This window comes from Tachypleus tridentatus, chromosome 6 (assembly GCF_004210375.1).
Source record: "Tachypleus tridentatus isolate NWPU-2018 chromosome 6, ASM421037v1, whole genome shotgun sequence".
Classification (NCBI taxonomy): domain Eukaryota; kingdom Metazoa; phylum Arthropoda; class Merostomata; order Xiphosura; family Limulidae; genus Tachypleus; species Tachypleus tridentatus.
In genome coordinates this window covers 5,460,148-5,479,466 of record NC_134830.1, presented here as the reverse complement: position 1 = coordinate 5,479,466, position 19,319 = coordinate 5,460,148, and the positions used below count along the sequence as shown (strand labels likewise).

Below are 19,319 nucleotides of genomic sequence, written 5' to 3'. Positions count from 1 at the left end.
GTCAGCTCTGTTTTAGTGATGTTACAACGTACATCAGAAATCTAAGTAGTCCAAGAAATAAAACAAACAGTTGTTCGAGTTAACAAAAATAAAATAAGAGCCATATTAGATTTCTAGTATGATTCACGATTCAACACAAGGTAGGTAAATCACGTGACTAGTTGTTGCTTCTCTCGTTCGTATTATCTACATCACGTGAGGTACTCATCTCATTCTAGTCCTTTGTTTGGTGTAATAGGTATCGTACAAACAACCTTCAGTTACTTTCAACATTTTCAAGCCTACTACTACGAAATATTTCGACTGTTGCGATAAGGCCAGTGACTTAATAAAGTCGTAATAGCTAATTACAAAGAATCAAAATGAAATTTTCATAAATATGTGTACTCCTGGGTAATTCATTAAAAATATATTTAAATAAATTAATTGAAGGTTACAAATTACTTGCAGTTAAAATGTGAAGAAAATACATTGACTTACCTGTTGGTACTATGGTAAAATTTCAACGGGTGTTTTAAATATTGCTAGGTAGTAATCACGTTGTAAACTAAACAGAAAATTAAAAGGACGTGTAAAATTTGTTTGTTTTTGTTAAATAATAAATTAGTTGTAAGATGCGTATTGTCAAATATCCATGGGCTAAACGGCCAGGTCAGAGACTGCTAACACTCAGACATAACCTCTTGTAGTCTAGAACTACTACTGACCAGAGGAAGGGCAAGCGGGGTCAGGTGGTTAATCTGAGGATCGCGGGTTCGAATCCCCGTCGCACCAACCATGCTCTCCCTTTCAGCCGTGGGGGCGTTATAATGTGACGGTCAATCCCACTATTCGTTGGTAAAGGAGTAGCCCAAGAGTTGGCGGTGGGTGGTGATGATTAGCTTCCTTCCCTCTAGGCTTACACTGCTAAATTAGGGACAGCTAGCATGGATAACCCTCGTGTAGCTTTGCGCGAAATTCAAAAATAAACACATTTTATCGTGTGTATTACATCTTTTTTTATGAAGGTTTTAGGTTCTTTTTTCTCTCTCTCTGGCACTGTTGAGTGTCAGTCACGAAACCCGGGTAAAGGTAGCAGGTTTTAGTTATTGTTTGATATTTAATTGCATGAAGACTTTCAGGAAAAATCGGTCGTTAATTATAGGTGAAAAATAAACGTTGAAAACAACAACCTGCCTGACATTTATTGTTACATGTTTTAACAAGTGGGTTTTGATTAGTTATGTTCAGTAAGTGCACGTGGTGTTCTTAAACTTATTATGAAAGCACCTAGACTAATATTTACTTTTGTTTTCCTAACAGAAACATTATTTAGGTAGATTTTTTTTTTCTTCAGCGGGCAGTACGTCTAGCTTTGAACTTCAATAACATTTAGGAACATGTGTTCGTAAGAGTGTGGTGTGTCTGTGTGTGTTTTCTTATAGCAAAGCTACATTGGGCTATCTGTTGAGTCTACCGAGAGGAATCGAATCTCTAATTTTAGTGTTGTAAATCCACAGACCGCCTTATCAGTGGAGTTCGGTATGCGTGCCCTAGACCTACAGCATTATTTAAATTCATGTTTCCGTAAAAGGACGAAATGTCTGGCCTAGAACTACATCATATTATTCAGGTACATGTTTTTGTAAGAGGGAAATATGTCTGGTCCAGTACTACAGCATTATTTAGTTTGTCTGGGTAAGTCTGGTAGTCAGCAGCTAAAAGAGATAGCGCTCGTTGATTATACCAAAGGCGTTATGCAAAACCAGAATATACGTCAGCCAGAAGTAGTTCAGGTTACGGTTCCAGCTCGTGCGTCAAGTTACACATAATTTTTAAACACTAATGATATGAAAGTTTCGAAAACTAATAAGCTAAAGAAACTATAGTTTATCATATTTAAATCATGAAACAGATTACAAAAAAAAAATAAACGTTAAAACTTTCTACTCGGACCACAACAAATTCTGCACTCTAGACACGAGATAAATAATTTTATCTTTTTTAGACTTGTCTGTTTTTGATAGTGAAAGTGACGAGTGAAAGACAGTCTAACGAAGTTACTGTTATGGTAATCACCGTTATTATCATGCACAAGCACGTGCAACATGTCACTGACGCGTCACGTACATTGGCTGTATACGTCACTTTCTTGATGTTTGCCGAAAGCTCATTCGGAACAGAACAATATAGTTGGTTGGAGAACTCCAATATCCAGTAGGTGGGTATCGTGATTCACTCGCTTTTTAACTTTACAGAATATTGTAAATCCGAACGAATTAAACAAAGCTTAAAATATTTTCTCAGTTTTCTGCATTTCCAGATCAGTTGTAAGATAACATTTAGCTTTCTCACATACGTAAAAAACTGAAAAAACGGCATATGACAAAGCAAATCCAACCTCTACACACATCAGATAGGGTTAAGTCAAATATGTGTGATAATACAGTCTATTAAGATACGATAATACAGACTACTAATACATAGTAATACAGTCTATTAAGATACGATAATACAGACTACTAATACATAGTAATACAGTCTATTAAGATACGATAATACAGACTACTAATACATAGTAATACAGTCTATTAACATACGATAATACAGACTACTAATACATAGTAATACAGTCTATTAACATACGATAATACAGACTACTAATACATAGTAATACAGTCTATTAACATACGATAATGCAGACAACTAATACATAATAATACAGTCTATTAACATACGATAATGCAGACTACTAATACATAATAATACAGTCTATTAACATACGATAATGCAGACTACTAATACATAATAATACAGTCTATTAACATACGATAATGCAGACTACTAATACATAATAATACAGTCTATTAACATACGATAATGCAGACTACTAATACATAATAATACAGTCTATTAACATACGATAATACAGACAACTAATACATAATAATACAGTCTATTAACATACGATAATACAGACTACTAATACATAACAATACAGTCTATTAACATACGATAATACAGACTACTGATACGTAATAATACAGACTATTAACATACGATAATACAGACTACTAATATACCATAATACAGTATGTAATGTATTACAATACGCTAATATATGATAATACAGTCTACTAATGTAATACAATACGCTAATATATGATAATACAGTACACTAATGTATTACAATACGCTAATATACGATAATACAGTCTACTAATGTAATACAATACGCTAATATATGATAATACAGTCTACTAATGTAATACAATACACTAATATATGATAATACAGTACACTAATGTATTACAATTCACTAATATTTGATAATACAATCTACTAATGTATTACAATACACTAATATATGATAATACAGTACAATTATGTATTACAATACACTAATATTTGATAATACAGTACATTAATGTATTACAATACACTAATATATAATAATAGTCTACTAATGTATACAATACACTAATATATGATAATACAGTACACTAATATAATGCAATACATTAATACATGATAATACAGTCTACTAATGTAATACAATACACTAATATATGATAATACAGTCTACTAATGTAATACAATACACTAATATATAATAATACAGTGCACTAATGTATTACAATACACTAATATATGATAATACAGTGCACTAATGTATTACAATACACTAATATATGATAATACAGTCTACTAATGTATTACAATACACTAATATATGATAATACAGTACACTAATGTAATACAATACACTAATATATGATAATACAGTACACTCATGTATTACAATACACTAATATATGATAATACAGTACACTCATGTATTACAATACACTAATATATGATAATACAGTACACTAATGTAATGCAATACACTATTATATGATAATGCAGTCTACTAATGTATTACAATACACTAATATATGATAATACAGCCTACTAATGTAATACAATACACTAATATATGATAATACAGTACACTAATGTATTACAATACACTAATATATGATAATACAGTACACAAATGTATCACATGGTCCTCTTGTAGTACCATATTCTCCTATACATGGTAGATAAATAGCTTTTGTTTCTTAACAGATTTTACCATTGTCGTTTAAAACTGTGGAATTTCACTGTGTTGTGAAAACACATCAGCAATAACCTTTAGATGTGACAAAACTGTAACGATGACCTGTAGCTGTGATAACACTACAGCAGTGACCTTTAGATGTGACAACACTGTAACGATGACCTGTATCTGTGATAAAACTACAGCAGTGACCTTTAGATGTGACAACACTGTGACGACGACCTGTATCTGTGATAACACTACAGCAGTGACCTTTAGATGTGACAACACTGTAACGACGACTTGTATCTGTGATAACACTACAGCAGTGACCTTTAGATGTGACAACACTGTAACGATGACCTGTATCTGTGATAACACTACAGCAGTGACTTTTAGATGTGACAACACTGTGACGACGACCTGTATCTGTGATAACACTACAGCAGTGACCTTTAGATGTGACAACACTGTAACGATGGCCTGTATCTGTGATAACACTACAGCAGTGACTTTTAGATGTGACAACACTGTAACGATGGCCTGTATCTGTGATAACACTACAGCAGTGACCTTTAGATGTGACAACACTGTGACGACGACCTGTATCTGTGATAACACTACAGCAGTGACCTTTAGATGTGACAACACTGTAACGACGACTTGTATCTGTGATATCACTACAGCAGTGACCTTTAGATGTGACAACACTGTAACGACGACTTGTATCTGTGATAACACTACAGCAGTGACTTTTAGATGTGACAACACTGTAACGACGACCTGTATCTGTGATAACACTACAGCAGTGACCTTTAGATGTGACAACACTGTAACGATGGCTTGTATCTGTGATAACACTACAGCAGTGACTTTTAGATGTGACAACACTGTAACGACGACCTGTATCTGTGATAACACGACAGCAGTGACCTTTAGATGTGACAACACTGTAACGATGGCTTGTATCTGTGATATCACTACAACAATACAAATATATTTTAATATACAAACAACAATACAATTCATAATAACGGTTATTACAAATAATACTGAGTATTTTATCTCGTCTGGAGCTGAATATTTTATCGACGGTTCGCGGTGAGCGAATTAATTCTAATTTATTTGCTAAAGGTTTACAAACTTACAAACAATATTAAGCCCTCTATCCGGTCTGCAACTGAAAACTTTGTCGACTGTTCACGAGCCGCGAATCACTTTTATGTTGATACACTTCCTTTGACGGGAGTACTAAGTAACTCTATTCTTCACACGTGAGTTTTTCTGATGAAAATATCTAATGTCCTCGTAAAAATATTTAGATCCGAAGCTAATTCTCTGAAATTTGTGATGTTTGAAATATATGAACGTTCCTGATCAAATGTTTGTCGTTTTCCTATTAATAAGCATTTACCACAATTATAGTTTCCGCTGTTTTAGGCCCGGCATGGCCAAGTGTTTTAAGGCGTTCAACTCGTAATCCGAGTTCGCGGGTTCGAATCCCGGTCGCACTAAACATGCTCGCCCTTTCAGCCGTAGGAGCGTTATAATGTGACGATCAATCCCACTATTCTTTGATAAAAGAGAAGCCCAAGAGTTGGTGGTGGGTGGTGATGACTAGCTTCCTTTCCTCTAGTGTTACACTGCTAAATTAGGGACGGCTAGGATAGCCCTCGAGTAGCTTTGCGCGAAATTCAAAACAAACAAACCGATGTTTATAGTATACTGAGTGTAGCAAACCAACAGTATTATTAAACTGTTTCTCCGCGTGTGTATTTATTAGTTTTAACGCGACATTATCGAAAGTTCACTTAGCAGCAACACCGGCAATCGCTAGTATCACATACACATTTAGTAGTTGTTGATTCTTACGCCCAAGAATCTTCTACAAATTTAGACTAGGCGGAACTTTCGCGATACACATATGCAATTCTAAATATATATTAAACTGAAACAAGCAGATAATAAAATAGATACGTAATAGTGAATCTGTTACAGGGACAACTCAACAACGACTTTCAGCTTGTGATGACCTTGCAGTTGGGACAACGAAGCGATAAAGACCTTTAGCTGAACAAAGAAGCATTTAACATAAGAATTCCTCTTGTAATATGGAAACAATGCAAATCGTTAAACTCAGAAAAAACAACAAGTCCATATAAACCTGCCAGGTGGCAACCCTAGCTATGTACTTGCTGTCACTTACAAGGTTCAATTCCATAAAAACATCAACCAGGTGGCAATTTTAGTTACCGTTACGTCCAAGGTTAGAGCTGTGACCAGGCTCGGTACTTCAACTGTATGAATATTATAACCATAACAGTGAATTCTGTTCTTCTAATAAGAGTAGAAGCCTCATAGGCGACAACTGCTGTTGACCTTATGCCCTCCCACTGATCAGTAATTCTAACTTATGAATGAGTCTCTGACCTGGCCGCTTAACCCATATGTTACACAAGGTGTCGTTCAGGCTAAAAATAGCGATTTTTTTCCCCGGAATTTATTAGCACAGGACTACGTCAATACTTCTGCACATAGACGTGCCAAGTATTGAACTTATTTATAGACTAGAGAAGAAATAGATTAGAAATTTGTAATTTTGTGCGATTTTTTTTTTCGTATTTAATTAGGAGAATTACAAGATTAGAGGACAGCGTGTCTACAGTCTGGCTGTTTAACAGATGTCATATCTTTCTGAAAGTGTGTCAGCAGTCTGGCTGTTTAACAGACGTCAGATCTTTCTGAAAGTGTGTCAGCAGTTTGGCTGTTTAACAGATGTCAGATTTTTCTGAAAGTGTGTCAGCAGTCTGGCTATTTAACAGATGTCAGATCTTTCTGAAAGTGTGTCAGCAGTCTGGCTGTTTAACAGATGTCAGATTTTTCTGAAACTGTGTCAGCAGTCTGGCTGTTTAACAGATGTCAAATCTTTTTGAAAGTGTGTCAGCAGTCTGACTGTTTAACAGATGTCAGATCTTTCTGAAAGTGTGTCAGCAGTCTGGCTGTTTAACAGATATCAGATCTTTCTGTAAGTGTGTCAGCAGTCTGGCTGTTTAACAGATGTCAGATCTTTCTGAAAGTGTGTCAGCAGTCTGGCTGTTTAACAGATGTCATATCTTTCTGAAAGTGTGTCAGCAGTCTGGCTGTTTAACAGACGTCAGATCTTTCTGAAAGTGTGTCAGCAGTTTGGCTGTTTAACAGATGTCAGATTTTTCTGAAAGTGTGTCAGCAGTCTGGCTATTTAACAGATGTCAGATCTTTCTGAAAGTGTGTCAGCAGTCTGGCTGTTTAACAGATGTCAAATCTTTTTGAAAGTGTGTCAGCAGTCTGACTGTTTAACAGATGTCAGATCTTTCTGAAAGTGTGTCAGCAGTCTGGCTGTTTAACAGATATCAGATCTTTCTGTAAGTGTGTCAGCAGTCTGGCTGTTTAACAGATGTCAGATCCTTCTGAAAGTGTGTCTACAGTCTTGTTTTTTAACAGATGTCAGATCCTTCTGAATGTGTGTCTACAGTCTCGATGTTTAATATATAGTAACTTACATGCTCAAAATAGATCACTTTAAATATGGTGTATCTCAAACACTAACTACAAGACCTTCTTATCCACCACCAAGTTTCCTCTGATCAGGCAGTGCTTAATACTAGATACTTAACACTTTTGTTTACTTAAGACTTCGAATGAAAGGAAGCGTCTCACTTTAGTTGTTGGTGTTATTGTATTAGATGTAATTCACATAATCGTATTTTCTCACCAGGTGTCAGAAATGTCCTGTTCCTTTCTACATGCGAGAGTATCCTGACGGGAGATGTAGTTGCGATTGCTTTGACCACCAGAAGCCCTGTTTACGAATCAAAAGAGGACGAGATGCTCTTGTAGGTGTAGAAAAGAGGTATGTCATATTTCTTAATGACCAAGGAGACGTCATCTTTCATAATTATCTATCATAAGCTATATTTTGTTATGGACCAGTTCATGTCATATTCCATTATGACTTAGTGTACGTTGAACTTTAGTTGAAATGTTTCAAGGCTTTATAAAACACAAATATTCACTCTTTAGATTCAAAAACAAAATGTATTTAATATTAATAATTGGGGTAATATTTACTTTTCTATTTCAAATGTTTAAAATTACGTTTTTGCAACATCCAGAAATGTTCTTTATAACGAAGGTTATTTTGGTCAGATCCACAAGACCCATTAAAAGTCCTTCATAGTAAGTTGATTTTACCAGGTCCATGACGCAAATGGTTATTGAAATAACTAATAGATGAATATTTTGGTCAATGTGTATTTTTTAAAAAATATTTAACGCCAGTTAATTGCGAAAACAGTTACATTTTAAATTTTCTTATGTTTCAGACTTTGTGTATTTTATCAGTTAACATTGGTTTCTTGATCTTGCTACTTTTGACCTCTTCTTTATTTTTTCGACAGTTATATTCCTGGTCTAGATCTTTGTACATGTACTTAGAACGTTGTAAACATAAAATAATTAATAACCTTCAACGCCACCATTTTCTTTTTCGATATGCTCTCGTTTTGGACGATATAATGACGGATCAATCATGGCAGTTTGGAAGACAAATGTGATGGTGATGTTGAGGTGGAAAACGTGGCCATGTGTAGTTCTGATGATGAACAAGATGTAATAATAACGAAATTAAAGTCAGTTTTCGTTCTTAACTTTTAAATGATACGAGTTCTTCATCAGTTAACGTTAGTAAATGTATTGTGAAGTTAATTTTATAACTGTGTATTATAACAGTTGTATGAAGTTCTTAATGTCCATCAATGTATATTCTAACACACAGCGTCTTCGTCATGTTCACCAATATATACTGTAGCTACTGTCATACGAACTTGAAATTATATGTTAGTAGTATTATTAATATATTGGTAATGTGGTTAGTAAGACGTTTGTTTATCTGTGAACCTAAAATTATATTAATGTGAAACCTAAACATGTCGAAGACAGCAGATAAAATAACTTCAAAGTTTTATAAAGTTTATTTGCATTTTTTTTTTAAATTTTGCCTTCGTCTGTTCGATTCGAAACTTTAAACGTGTTTTATGTTTTAGGTGTGTACTGGCGGGTTACTGTCACATACCAGACTGTGAATATGGACCTTACGATGCTACCAGCGGAAAATGCCCGAAACGCCCAGAACATTATAAACGTACCAAACAGAGACAACGAAGTCATGTTCGGCATTCTCACAGATGGGCATTTTTTGAACGAGATTAACCAGAACCGTATTGAATGCTATAGCCACCTAGTCTCAACCCTCACATGAATCTAGTGATACGCTGGTCGTGTTTCCAGTTCTCATCCAATCACAGGTTTCACTGCTCGAACGAAATCACCGGTCTTTACATAAAAACGATTTTGAAGAGTTGTGATTGGTGCTCCTGATGTTACCATAGAAACGTTTTTGTCTCTAATAATTCCCTGCCTGGTTGCAAGTATAAACGTACACTTAAGCCTAATGTGGCTACTCACTAAATAGTGCCGGTGGTTTACTGTGTTTATCCAACTTTTTTCATTTGTCCTCTGTATTTAGTTGTTTGTTCCACTTGTTGAGGTCTGTCATTGTTTTACCAGAGTCACGTGTAACTGTATTCTTTAATAAGGCCACAAGAACGAGAACCCTGTTTAATTATATCAGACAATTAAGTAGATAATTAGCGAACAGTTGTAAGCGTTGTTAACTGGTAATTGTTAATCATAATACCAACGATGGTACAAAAATATCAAATTATAACAAAAGACGTACACAAATTGGTTCGAGGCTTACACTTTCAGAAACGTAAGTAGTGGATTGTTTGGTGTAAGCCTCAAACCCACTTGTGTATGTCTTTTGTTATAATTTGAAAATTTGTACTACCGTTATCATTATGTTTAATACATGAATTTACCATCTTCAACCATTACTTTGACACTCATATTTTGTTGGTATTATGTTTCTGTGGGAAATCTAAACACTGGGTCGTTTTATGAGGAATATTGATAAAGAAAATTTAAAATAATTTCATAATCACCAAATCATCTTTATTTCATTTGTGATTTTAATAGATGTAGTTTCAGAATTTCTATCATATTGGGTTTATAAATAAATCTCTTAAGTAAAGTTTTGATAATAGATGAAAGACTAGAGTTTAAAATTAAGAGAATAATTTATAAAACTAAACACTTCGTATTGTATTTTTGTAGTGTTTGTTTACAACGAGAGATTTAATACAATAACGAAAAACTACAACATTTCTCGTGCTAAAAAAATTGATTTAACGCACTCGAGGTCATTCCAGGTATGAGATTGTGAAACTAAATATAATTTTTTATAGTACTTTTGATTAGGTTTAAGATTACCAAGAAAATTACGTTGAAGTTAGGTTTAAAGCCAAATTAACTTTAGCTTGGTTAACACACGTACCACTAGGTGTTTGTGTTTTATTACGGATCTACGAAATTAGATTTATTTGAAAGAACTAAATTATTTTTTTCAGTCATTTCTTTATTTTGAGGCTCAAGTCTCAACTTTTTATATTTTAGAAAAGCTTTATTACTATGCTATTTTGTTGTTGTTCTTTTTGGTATTTCATAAACTTCGTTAGTAATTTTGAATTTAACTTAAAAGCGCTAAGCCTAACAAACAAAGGAAATTTCCAACAGTTGATAATTTCAAGTTTTGGTGTTTGATGTTCAGCCGTAGAGATACTTTGCATGTGGATATATTTTTCTTTGTCTGCGGCTTATTAATAAACTGTTCAGTGAACAATTATATATGATATTATTTCTCAGTGACGCCAGAGGGTGTTGTTATAAAAAAAATGGCAAGTTACTCATTGTTTAGGGAATTTTTTTATAGAAGAAAGAATTACCAGAGTTAAAACCTATAAAATATTTTTGTAAGAATTCTAAACAATTTCTATATATAAGTGGGCAATTTAGATGTCTATCGACTAGTGGTAATGCTTAAAAATTCAAACGTCTTTTTTTTATATGTGCAACTTTTGAATACCGTTTTCACTTTAAGCATGTTTAGAATGTACTTTTTGATTAATTTTGACTCAGTATACGACTGATATTATTAATATTGTTTTATAAAATAAGGTATTTAATTTACTTATATTTTGTTTAATGTCTCTGTTTCGTTTCCCGAGAAATCTTAAATTTATACTTTTAACAGTTAAGAATTTTTTTCAGAATAACGTGTTTTTGTTGTGTTTTTTTCCATGAAACAAAATAAAATGTTTCTGTCAGTGAAACTGTGTAATAAAAAGTATGTTCTATATATCTTGGTTTGATTTATAAAACGCAATCACAGACCTACGAAATGTAACGATGCAAAACGAATTTGTGTTACGTAAGTACTTTTAGACATATTGTGACACACAGGTCCATCCACATTTTAGTTAAGTTGTTTGTCACACAAGTACTACTGGACACATTGTGACACATGAATCCCACCCAAACTTTCATTCGTTCGTTGAATTTCGCAAGTGCTACCCGAGCTAGTCGTTACTAAGTTAGGAGTGAAAGACCAGAGAAAAGGTCCAACCTGTATCACTACATCTTGATTAAACCGGAACGGTTTGTATGCGTAACAGACTGTTAAGTAAAGGTTATGACCCCATGAACCATACCATTTAAAACAACACAAGAAACTTATAAAGTTAGTAAATAAATTATACGATTTTTATTATTTCATGGCTGGAATTCAACTGGAAACAAAATAGGTTTTTCACCGATATATAGTTTCCTAACACAGCAATGAAACCTATAATTATTATCTTAAACGGTGGCGTTTCTTGTTGTTGTTTTTCAGCCCTTTAACATAAGGTTTCAACTGTTGATTAAAACTAGCAGCATACCCATGGTTTCAAGGAATGACGAATTTCAATCATCTACTACTTTGGCTACAGATCGCAGTTAGGTTCTTAGAAAAACTGGGATTTCTTGGAAGGTCACGTGTAATCATATGACCAATTAAAACCCAAACTCAAGGACTTCTGGCAGTTTTTCCAATTTCCTAATCTGTCTGATTTTCTTCTCCCCACGTGGTGAAGAGCTGCATTATTACCACGAAGGTGTACATGTGGTATCATGAAATGTTACTTGGTTCTACAACATCTGCAGTTTATACGTGTGGTTTAATACAATATTACTAAGTCATACTTGTACCAAATACAACGTTTCTAGACAATACTTATGGTATAATGTAGCATTATTAAGACATACGTGCGAATTAATAAAACGTTGCTAAATCACATGTGTGGTTTAACACAAGAAAATGGCTCAGGTCTCCCTCAGCTGTAACCTAAAGCCCTGTACGTGAATTCTACTTTACCTTTTTAAAAAATACACTTTTATTGTTATATTCCCAAAGCTAGGCTGAGAAACCCTCGATATCATAATATGGGATAAGTTTGTTTTCCAGGATTCCATTAAAGCAAATACGTTATCCCGATTCTCCAGTTCCCCCTGGTTCTAGTTGTATGCCTCCTATCTGCTATGTCATCACTACTTAATGCTCACTGCGTCCTCTGGTGGTTTAAGATTTCTAATTGATGGACTTCATCTACCCCAGGAATCTGTGTCTTCTGGTAACATTCTATGTGTTCTATAGAGACCTCCTCGCTTGTCCTCAGTAACATTCTGTGTGTTCTATAGAGACCTCCTCCCTTGTCCTCAGTAACATTCTTTGTGTTCTATAGAGACCTCCTCTCTTGTCCTCAGTAACAGTCTGTTTAATAAAAACCTCCTCACTTCTTCTCAGTAACATTCTGTGTGTTCTATAGAGACCTCCTCCCATGTCTTCAGAAACATTCTATGTGTTCTATAGAGACTTCCTCCCTTGTCCTCAGTAACATTCTTTATGTTCTATAGAGACCTCCTCACTTGTCCTCAGTAACATTCTTTGTGTTCTATAGAGACCTCCTCCCTTGTCCTCAGTAACATTCTTTGTGTTCTATAGAGACCTCCTCCCTTGTCCTCAGTAACATTCTTTATGTTCTATAGAGACCTCCTCACTTGTCCTCAGTAACATTCTGTGTGTTCTATAGAGACCTCCTCACTTGTTCTCAGTAACATTCTGTGTGTTCTATAGAGACCTCCTCGCTTGTACTCAGTAATATTCTGTGTGTTCCATAGAGACCTCCTCCCTTGTCCTCAGTAACATTCTTTGTGTTCTATAGAGACCTCCTCTCTTGTCCTCAGTAAGAGTCTGTTTAATAAAAACCTCCTCACTTCTTCTCAGTAACATTCTATGTGTTCTATAGAGACTTCCTCCCTTGTCCTCAGTAACATTCTTTATGTTCTATAGAGACCTCCTCACTTGTCCTCAGTAACATTCTGAGTGTTCTATAGAGACCTCCTCACTTCTTCTCAGTAACATTCTGTGTGTTCTATAAAGACCTCCTTGCTTGTACTCAGTAACATTCTGTGTGTTCCATAGAGACCTCCTCACTTGTCCTCAGTAACATTCTGTGTGTTCTATAGAGACCTCCTCACTTGTTCTCAGTAACATTCTGTTTGTTCCATAGAGACCTCCTCACTTGTCCTCAGTAACATTCTGTGTGTTCTATAGAGACCTCCTCACTTGTCCTCAGTAACATTCTGTGTGTTCTATAGAGACCTCTTCCCTTGTCCTCAGTAACATTCTTTGTGTTCTATAGAGACCTCCTCTCTTGTCCTCAGTAGTATTCTGTGTGTTCTATAGAGACCTCCTCCCTTGTCCTCAGTAACATTCTTTGTGTTATATAGAGACCTCCTCTCTTGTCCTCAGTAACAGTCTGTTTAATAAAAACCTCCTCACTTCTTCTCAGTAACATTTTGTGTGTTCTATAGAGACCTCCTCTCTTGTCCTCAGTAACATTCTGTGTGTTCTATAAAGACCTCCTCACTTGTCCTCAGTAACATTCTGTGTGTTCTATAGAGACCTCCTCACTTGCCCTCAGTAACATTCTGTGTGTTCTATAGAGACCTCTTCCCTTGTCCTCAGTAACATTCTTTGTGTTCTATAGAGACCTCCTCGCTTGTCCTCAGTAACATTCTTTGTGTTCTATAGAGACCTCTTCTATTGTCCTCAGTAACATTCTATGTGTTCTATAGACACCTCCTCCCTTGTCCTCAGTAACATTCTTTATGTTCTATAGAGACCTCCTCACTTGTCCTCAGTAACATTCTGTGTGTTCTATAGAGACCTCCTCACTTCTTCTCAGTAACATTCTGTGTGTTCTATAGAGACCTCCTCGCTTGTACTCAGTAACATTCTGTGTGTTCCATAGAGACCTCCTCACTTGTCCTCAGTGACAATAACAATCTAATTTTCTATATTATTTTTCTCAGTGTTTTGTTCAGGTGTAGAACCTCATCAGTAGTTGAAGAAGTGACAGATTATAATTTTACATCCTGAGGAGTTTGCAGACAGATAAAGAATGTTGGCAGGTCTCTTTGAATCACTGACAAAAGGCCAGTGAGAGATTTTTCATAGACTTCATTACCTGATCAAACTATCGCCCTCTACGTAAATCCTTCATCTGTAAAATCGTAATTTTCAAATTTCACCAATATAATCGAACAGAAATGTGTACTTATAAAAAATCAGGAAAACCACAAAAATAAATCATGTGGACACAACACCAAATGTTAACTTCATTATCTTAATCTTACTTGTATGATATTCACTAATTACCTCACAAATAACTGTATGAATGACAGAAAATGTAATATATAATAAAAGTTGAAATTGTGACTCCATTGGAGATGAAAAAAAAATTAGAGAGAATGTTGAACAAAGTAAAACAGCAACTCATAATAACATACTATACGAAAACTGTCACTCAAAATAGATTATGTTCTAGATGTCACTCAAAATAAATTATGTTCTAGATATCACTTAAAACAGATTATGTTTTAGATGTCAATCAAAATAGATTATGTTCTAAATGTCACTTAAAATGGATTATATTTTAGATGTTAATCAAAATAAATTATGTTCTAAATGTCAATTAAAATAGATTATGTTCTATATGTCAATCAAAATAGATTATGTTTTAGATCTCAATCAAAATAGATTATGTTCTAAATGTCACTTAAAATGGATTATGTTCTACATGTTAATCAAAATAAATTATGTTCTAGATGTCAATTAAAATAGATTATGTTCTAAATGTCACTCAAAATAGATTATGTTCTAGATGTCACTCAAAATAGATTATGTTCAAGATGACACTCAAAATAGATTATGTTCTATGTGTCAATCAAAATAGATTATGTTCTAGGTGTCAATCAAAATAGATTATGTTCTAGATATCAATCAAAATAGATAATGTTCTAGGTGCCACTCAAAATAGACTATGTTTTAGGTGCCACTCAAAATAGACTATGTTCTAGATGTCAATTAAAATAGAATATGTTCTAAATGTCACTCAAAATATATTATGTTCTAGATGTCACTCAAAATAGATTATGTTCAAGATGACACTCAAAATAGATTATGTTCTATGTGTCACTAAAAATAGACTATATTCTAGGTGTCAATCAAAATAGACTATGTCTTAGGTGCCACTCAAAATAGATTATGTTCTAGGTGTAAATCAAAATAGATTATATTCCAGGTGCCAATCAAAAGAGATTATGTTCTAAATGTCAATCACAATAGATTATGTTCTAGATGTTAATCAAAAGATATTATGTTCTAGATGTCTCTCAAAATAGATTATGTCCTAGATGTCACTCAAAATAGGTTATGTTCCAGGTGCCAATCAAAATAGATTATGTTCCAGGTGCCAATCAAAATAGATTATGTTCCAGATGTCAATCAAAATAGATTATTTTCTAGGTGCCAATCAAAATAGATTATTTTCTAGGTGTAAATCAAAATAGATTATGTTCTAGGTGTCAATCTAAATAGATTATGTTCTAGATGTCACTCAAAATAGATTATGTTCTAGGTGCCTCTCGAAATAGACTATGTTTTAGGTATCACTCAAAATAGACTATGTTCTAGGTGCCACTCAAAATAGATTATGTTCTAAATGTCAATCAAAATAGATTATGTTCTAGGTGTCAATCTAAATAGATTATGTTCTAGGTGCCTCTCAAAATATATTATGTTCTAGGTGTCAATCTAAATAGATTATGTTCTAGATGTCACTCAAAGTAGATTATGTTCTAGATGTCAATCAAAATAGACTATGTTCTAGGTGCCACTCAAAATAGATTATGTTCTAAATGTCAATCAAAATAGATTATGTTCTAGGTGTCAATCTAAATAGATTATGTTCTAGGTGCCTCTCAAAATATATTATGTTCTAGGTGTCAATCTAAATAGATTATGTTCTAGATGTCACTCAAAGTAGATTATGTTCTAGATGTCAATCAAAATAGATTATGTTCTAGGTGTCAATCAAAATAGATTATGTTCCAGATGTCACTCAATATAGACTATATTCCAGGTGCCAATCAAAATAGATTATGTTCTAGATGTCACTCAAAGTAGATTATGTTCTAGATGTCAATCAAAATAGATTATGTTCCAGATGTCACTCAATATAGACTATATTCTAGGTGCCAATCAAAATAGATTATGTCCTAGATGTCACTCAAAATAGGTTATGTTCCAGGTGCCAATCAAAATAGATTATGTTCTAGATGTCACTCAAAGTAGATTATGTTCTAGATGTCACTCAAAATAGACTATGTTCTAGGTTCCACTCAAAATAGATTTTTTGGTTGATTTATCAGGTTTTCATCTAATTTTCCGATATCCTTAAATTATCCATAATTAAATACAACACCAGTCTTGATATATAGTGTTCAATTACACCCCGTTTTTATCCTCCTAATAGAATTTCATGCTTTTTGTTAACTTTTCTTCACCAACTACTTTGCGGGTTCCGAACCATGTTAACACTGTGGTAACAATGTACAAATCTACAAAATAAATTATGAAATCTGATACTTCAGAAATTATAACAATATGGAAAAGTCTGAGATGGGTTTTAAATATATACCCACACATATATATATATATTTATTCTGCATGCTGGTTTGTAGTACAAACCTTCAAATAATTAATTGGGCCACCAACACCCCCTGCTGGATCGGATGTACAACAAAACAGGAAGGGCGTAAGAGTGGAGATCAGAAAAACATGATAATTACAACCCTGCTGAGGCGCCACCTAGGTGGTTTACTCATGCCGTGCTTTAACGTGTGCAACAAAAGGCCATTATTACCGTTATACCTCAAGCAAGTATATTGTGCCAAGGTTATAATAGAACTCTTCAACGAGGTCTTAAACTCTCTACCCACAGCATACGAATTTAGAATCCTACAAACAAAACATTCTAACTATACTCACACAAGGCTCGATTAATGCCTATTTTAAAGAAACTCCTCACTTCTGACGCCACCTATTGAGACATAAAAGTTATTGTATTCTTTCATTAATAATTTACTATTTTAAAGAGATCACTTAAACATGCAATAAGCTAGAACTATACGTTTACTTACAAAACTATATTGCATTGAAACATGTAACAACCTTAAAATATGTGAAAACAGAAAACACGGAAATTATTTCTTTTATAATTCGATTTATGAGCTACACTAGTCTTGTAACAGCTACTGCTTACGTAAGTCTTGAATTCTCCAGTATGACGTCAATGGTTGGCGGCCTAACTGTCTTTCAACATTAAAGTTTCACTCGGTAGTTTCTCGTGAGTAGAAAGTTCACGGCAGCGTTTTAGGTACGTTGTGGTTATTAGGTTATTCAGGTTTAGCTTCAACACGTTATAAAGATATTTAGAAAACTTTGACCTTTCTGACCACAAGGGACACTACACGTTGAGAAGTTGGGTTATTATCAGGCGAAACTTTGGTTGTAAAGTAGACGGTTGTCCTTTCCTATTGAGGATTTCAAAGACAACAATATTCGTTGTTTGTTGTTTAGCGCAAAAAAAACAACACGTAGGCTATCTGTAGTATGTCAACCTCAGGTATCAAACCCAGATATTTATCAGTAACGCCCCTCAGATTCATCGTTGGATCACTGGTAGGGGTAGTACCATGTCTTATTAGGGTACACTAAGTTTACAGCAAGACCTGACATCAACCATACGATATCTAACCATCACTATGAACTAACATAACACACTTCTATTCACAGCCCCAATATCACTAATTTCCTAACAACCCACGATCATTAATAACCGTCTTGCAACGTTATAGCCGGATGAAGCAATACCATGTGCTTCGCTAGACATAAAGAATATTCATAGCTGATCATAAAATTACGCCCACCTGAGCAACGCTAACTTTATGGAAAATAATTTCAAGTTAGTACCGTTAAGTGTCTCTTTCTTCCAAGAACGCCTCAGCACGCCCAGCCCGGAAAAGGGTTGTTCGAAGGTCACCCGACATTCAGCATAAAAGATTGTAGAAGTGATGCCAATTTTTGTTTGTGGAATCAGGAAGGATAATACCAATACCAGTTGTTCTGACATACATTTTTATTTCAAGAAAGTGATGTTTTGTTTATAAGATGGCCAAAAATGACGCAAGTAGGATGGAAAGTGCCATCACTGATGAACTATTGCATTCTATAGACTAGTATATGTTGAAGGAATAACTTATACTGACTTTCCTCACACAACGAGTTGAGTAACTTACTCTTATACTGACTTTCCTCACACAACGAGTTGAGTAACTTACTCATATACTGACTTTCCTCACACAACGAGTTGAGTAACTTACTCTTATACTGACTTTCCTCACACAACGAGTTGAGTAACTTACTCTTATACTGACTTCCCTCACACAACGAGTTGAGTAACTTACTCTTATACTGACTTTCCTCACACAACGAGTTGAGTAACTTACTCTTATACTGACTTTCCTCACACAACGAGTTGAGTAACTTACTCTTATACTGACTTTCCTCACACAACGAGTTGAGTAACTTACTCTTATACTGACTTTCCTTACACAACGAGTTCAGTAACTTACTCTTATACTGGCTTTCCTTACACAACGAGTTCAGTAACTTACTCTTATACTGGCTTTCCTTACACAACGAGTTGAGTAACTTACTCTTATACTGACTTTCCTCACATAACGAGTTGAGTAACTTACTCTTATACTGATTTTCCTTACACAACAAGTTGAGTAACTTTCTCTTATACTGACTTTCCTCACACAACGAGTTGAGTAACTTACTCTTATACTGACTTTCCTTACACAACGAGTT

The 19,319-nt window shown here is 34.4% G+C and overlaps 1 protein-coding gene and 1 long non-coding RNA gene across 9 annotated transcripts in view; one reads left to right on the top strand and one right to left on the bottom strand.

The window, feature by feature from the left end:
* Positions 1-11,357, top strand: part of LOC143251878 (uncharacterized) — an 80,321-nt gene extending 68,964 nt beyond the window's left edge. For all 4 annotated transcript variants that reach the window (XM_076503199.1, XM_076503196.1, XM_076503198.1 and 1 more), the window contains exons 5-6: positions 7,818-7,952; positions 9,145-11,357. In XM_076503199.1, coding sequence (XP_076359314.1) covers positions 7,818-7,952; positions 9,145-9,310 — 301 coding nt within the window. In that variant the 3' untranslated portion in view covers positions 9,311-11,357. The remainder of the gene's footprint in view (positions 1-7,817; positions 7,953-9,144) is intronic.
* An 842-nt stretch (positions 11,358-12,199) lies between these two features.
* On the bottom strand, positions 12,200-18,417 carry LOC143251880 (uncharacterized). Of its 5 annotated transcripts, none has more exons than XR_013028685.1 (3): positions 17,433-18,402; positions 13,221-14,604; positions 12,200-13,176 (listed from the first exon to the last, which is right to left on the bottom strand). It is a non-coding gene; the product is annotated as an uncharacterized LOC143251880 (long non-coding RNA). The 5 variants fall into 5 exon arrangements; XR_013028687.1 differs by having other exon boundaries at positions 13,525-14,604; positions 17,433-18,400; XR_013028686.1 differs by having other exon boundaries at positions 12,200-14,048; positions 14,225-14,604; positions 17,433-18,395.
* Positions 18,418-19,319: the final 902 nt, after the last annotated feature.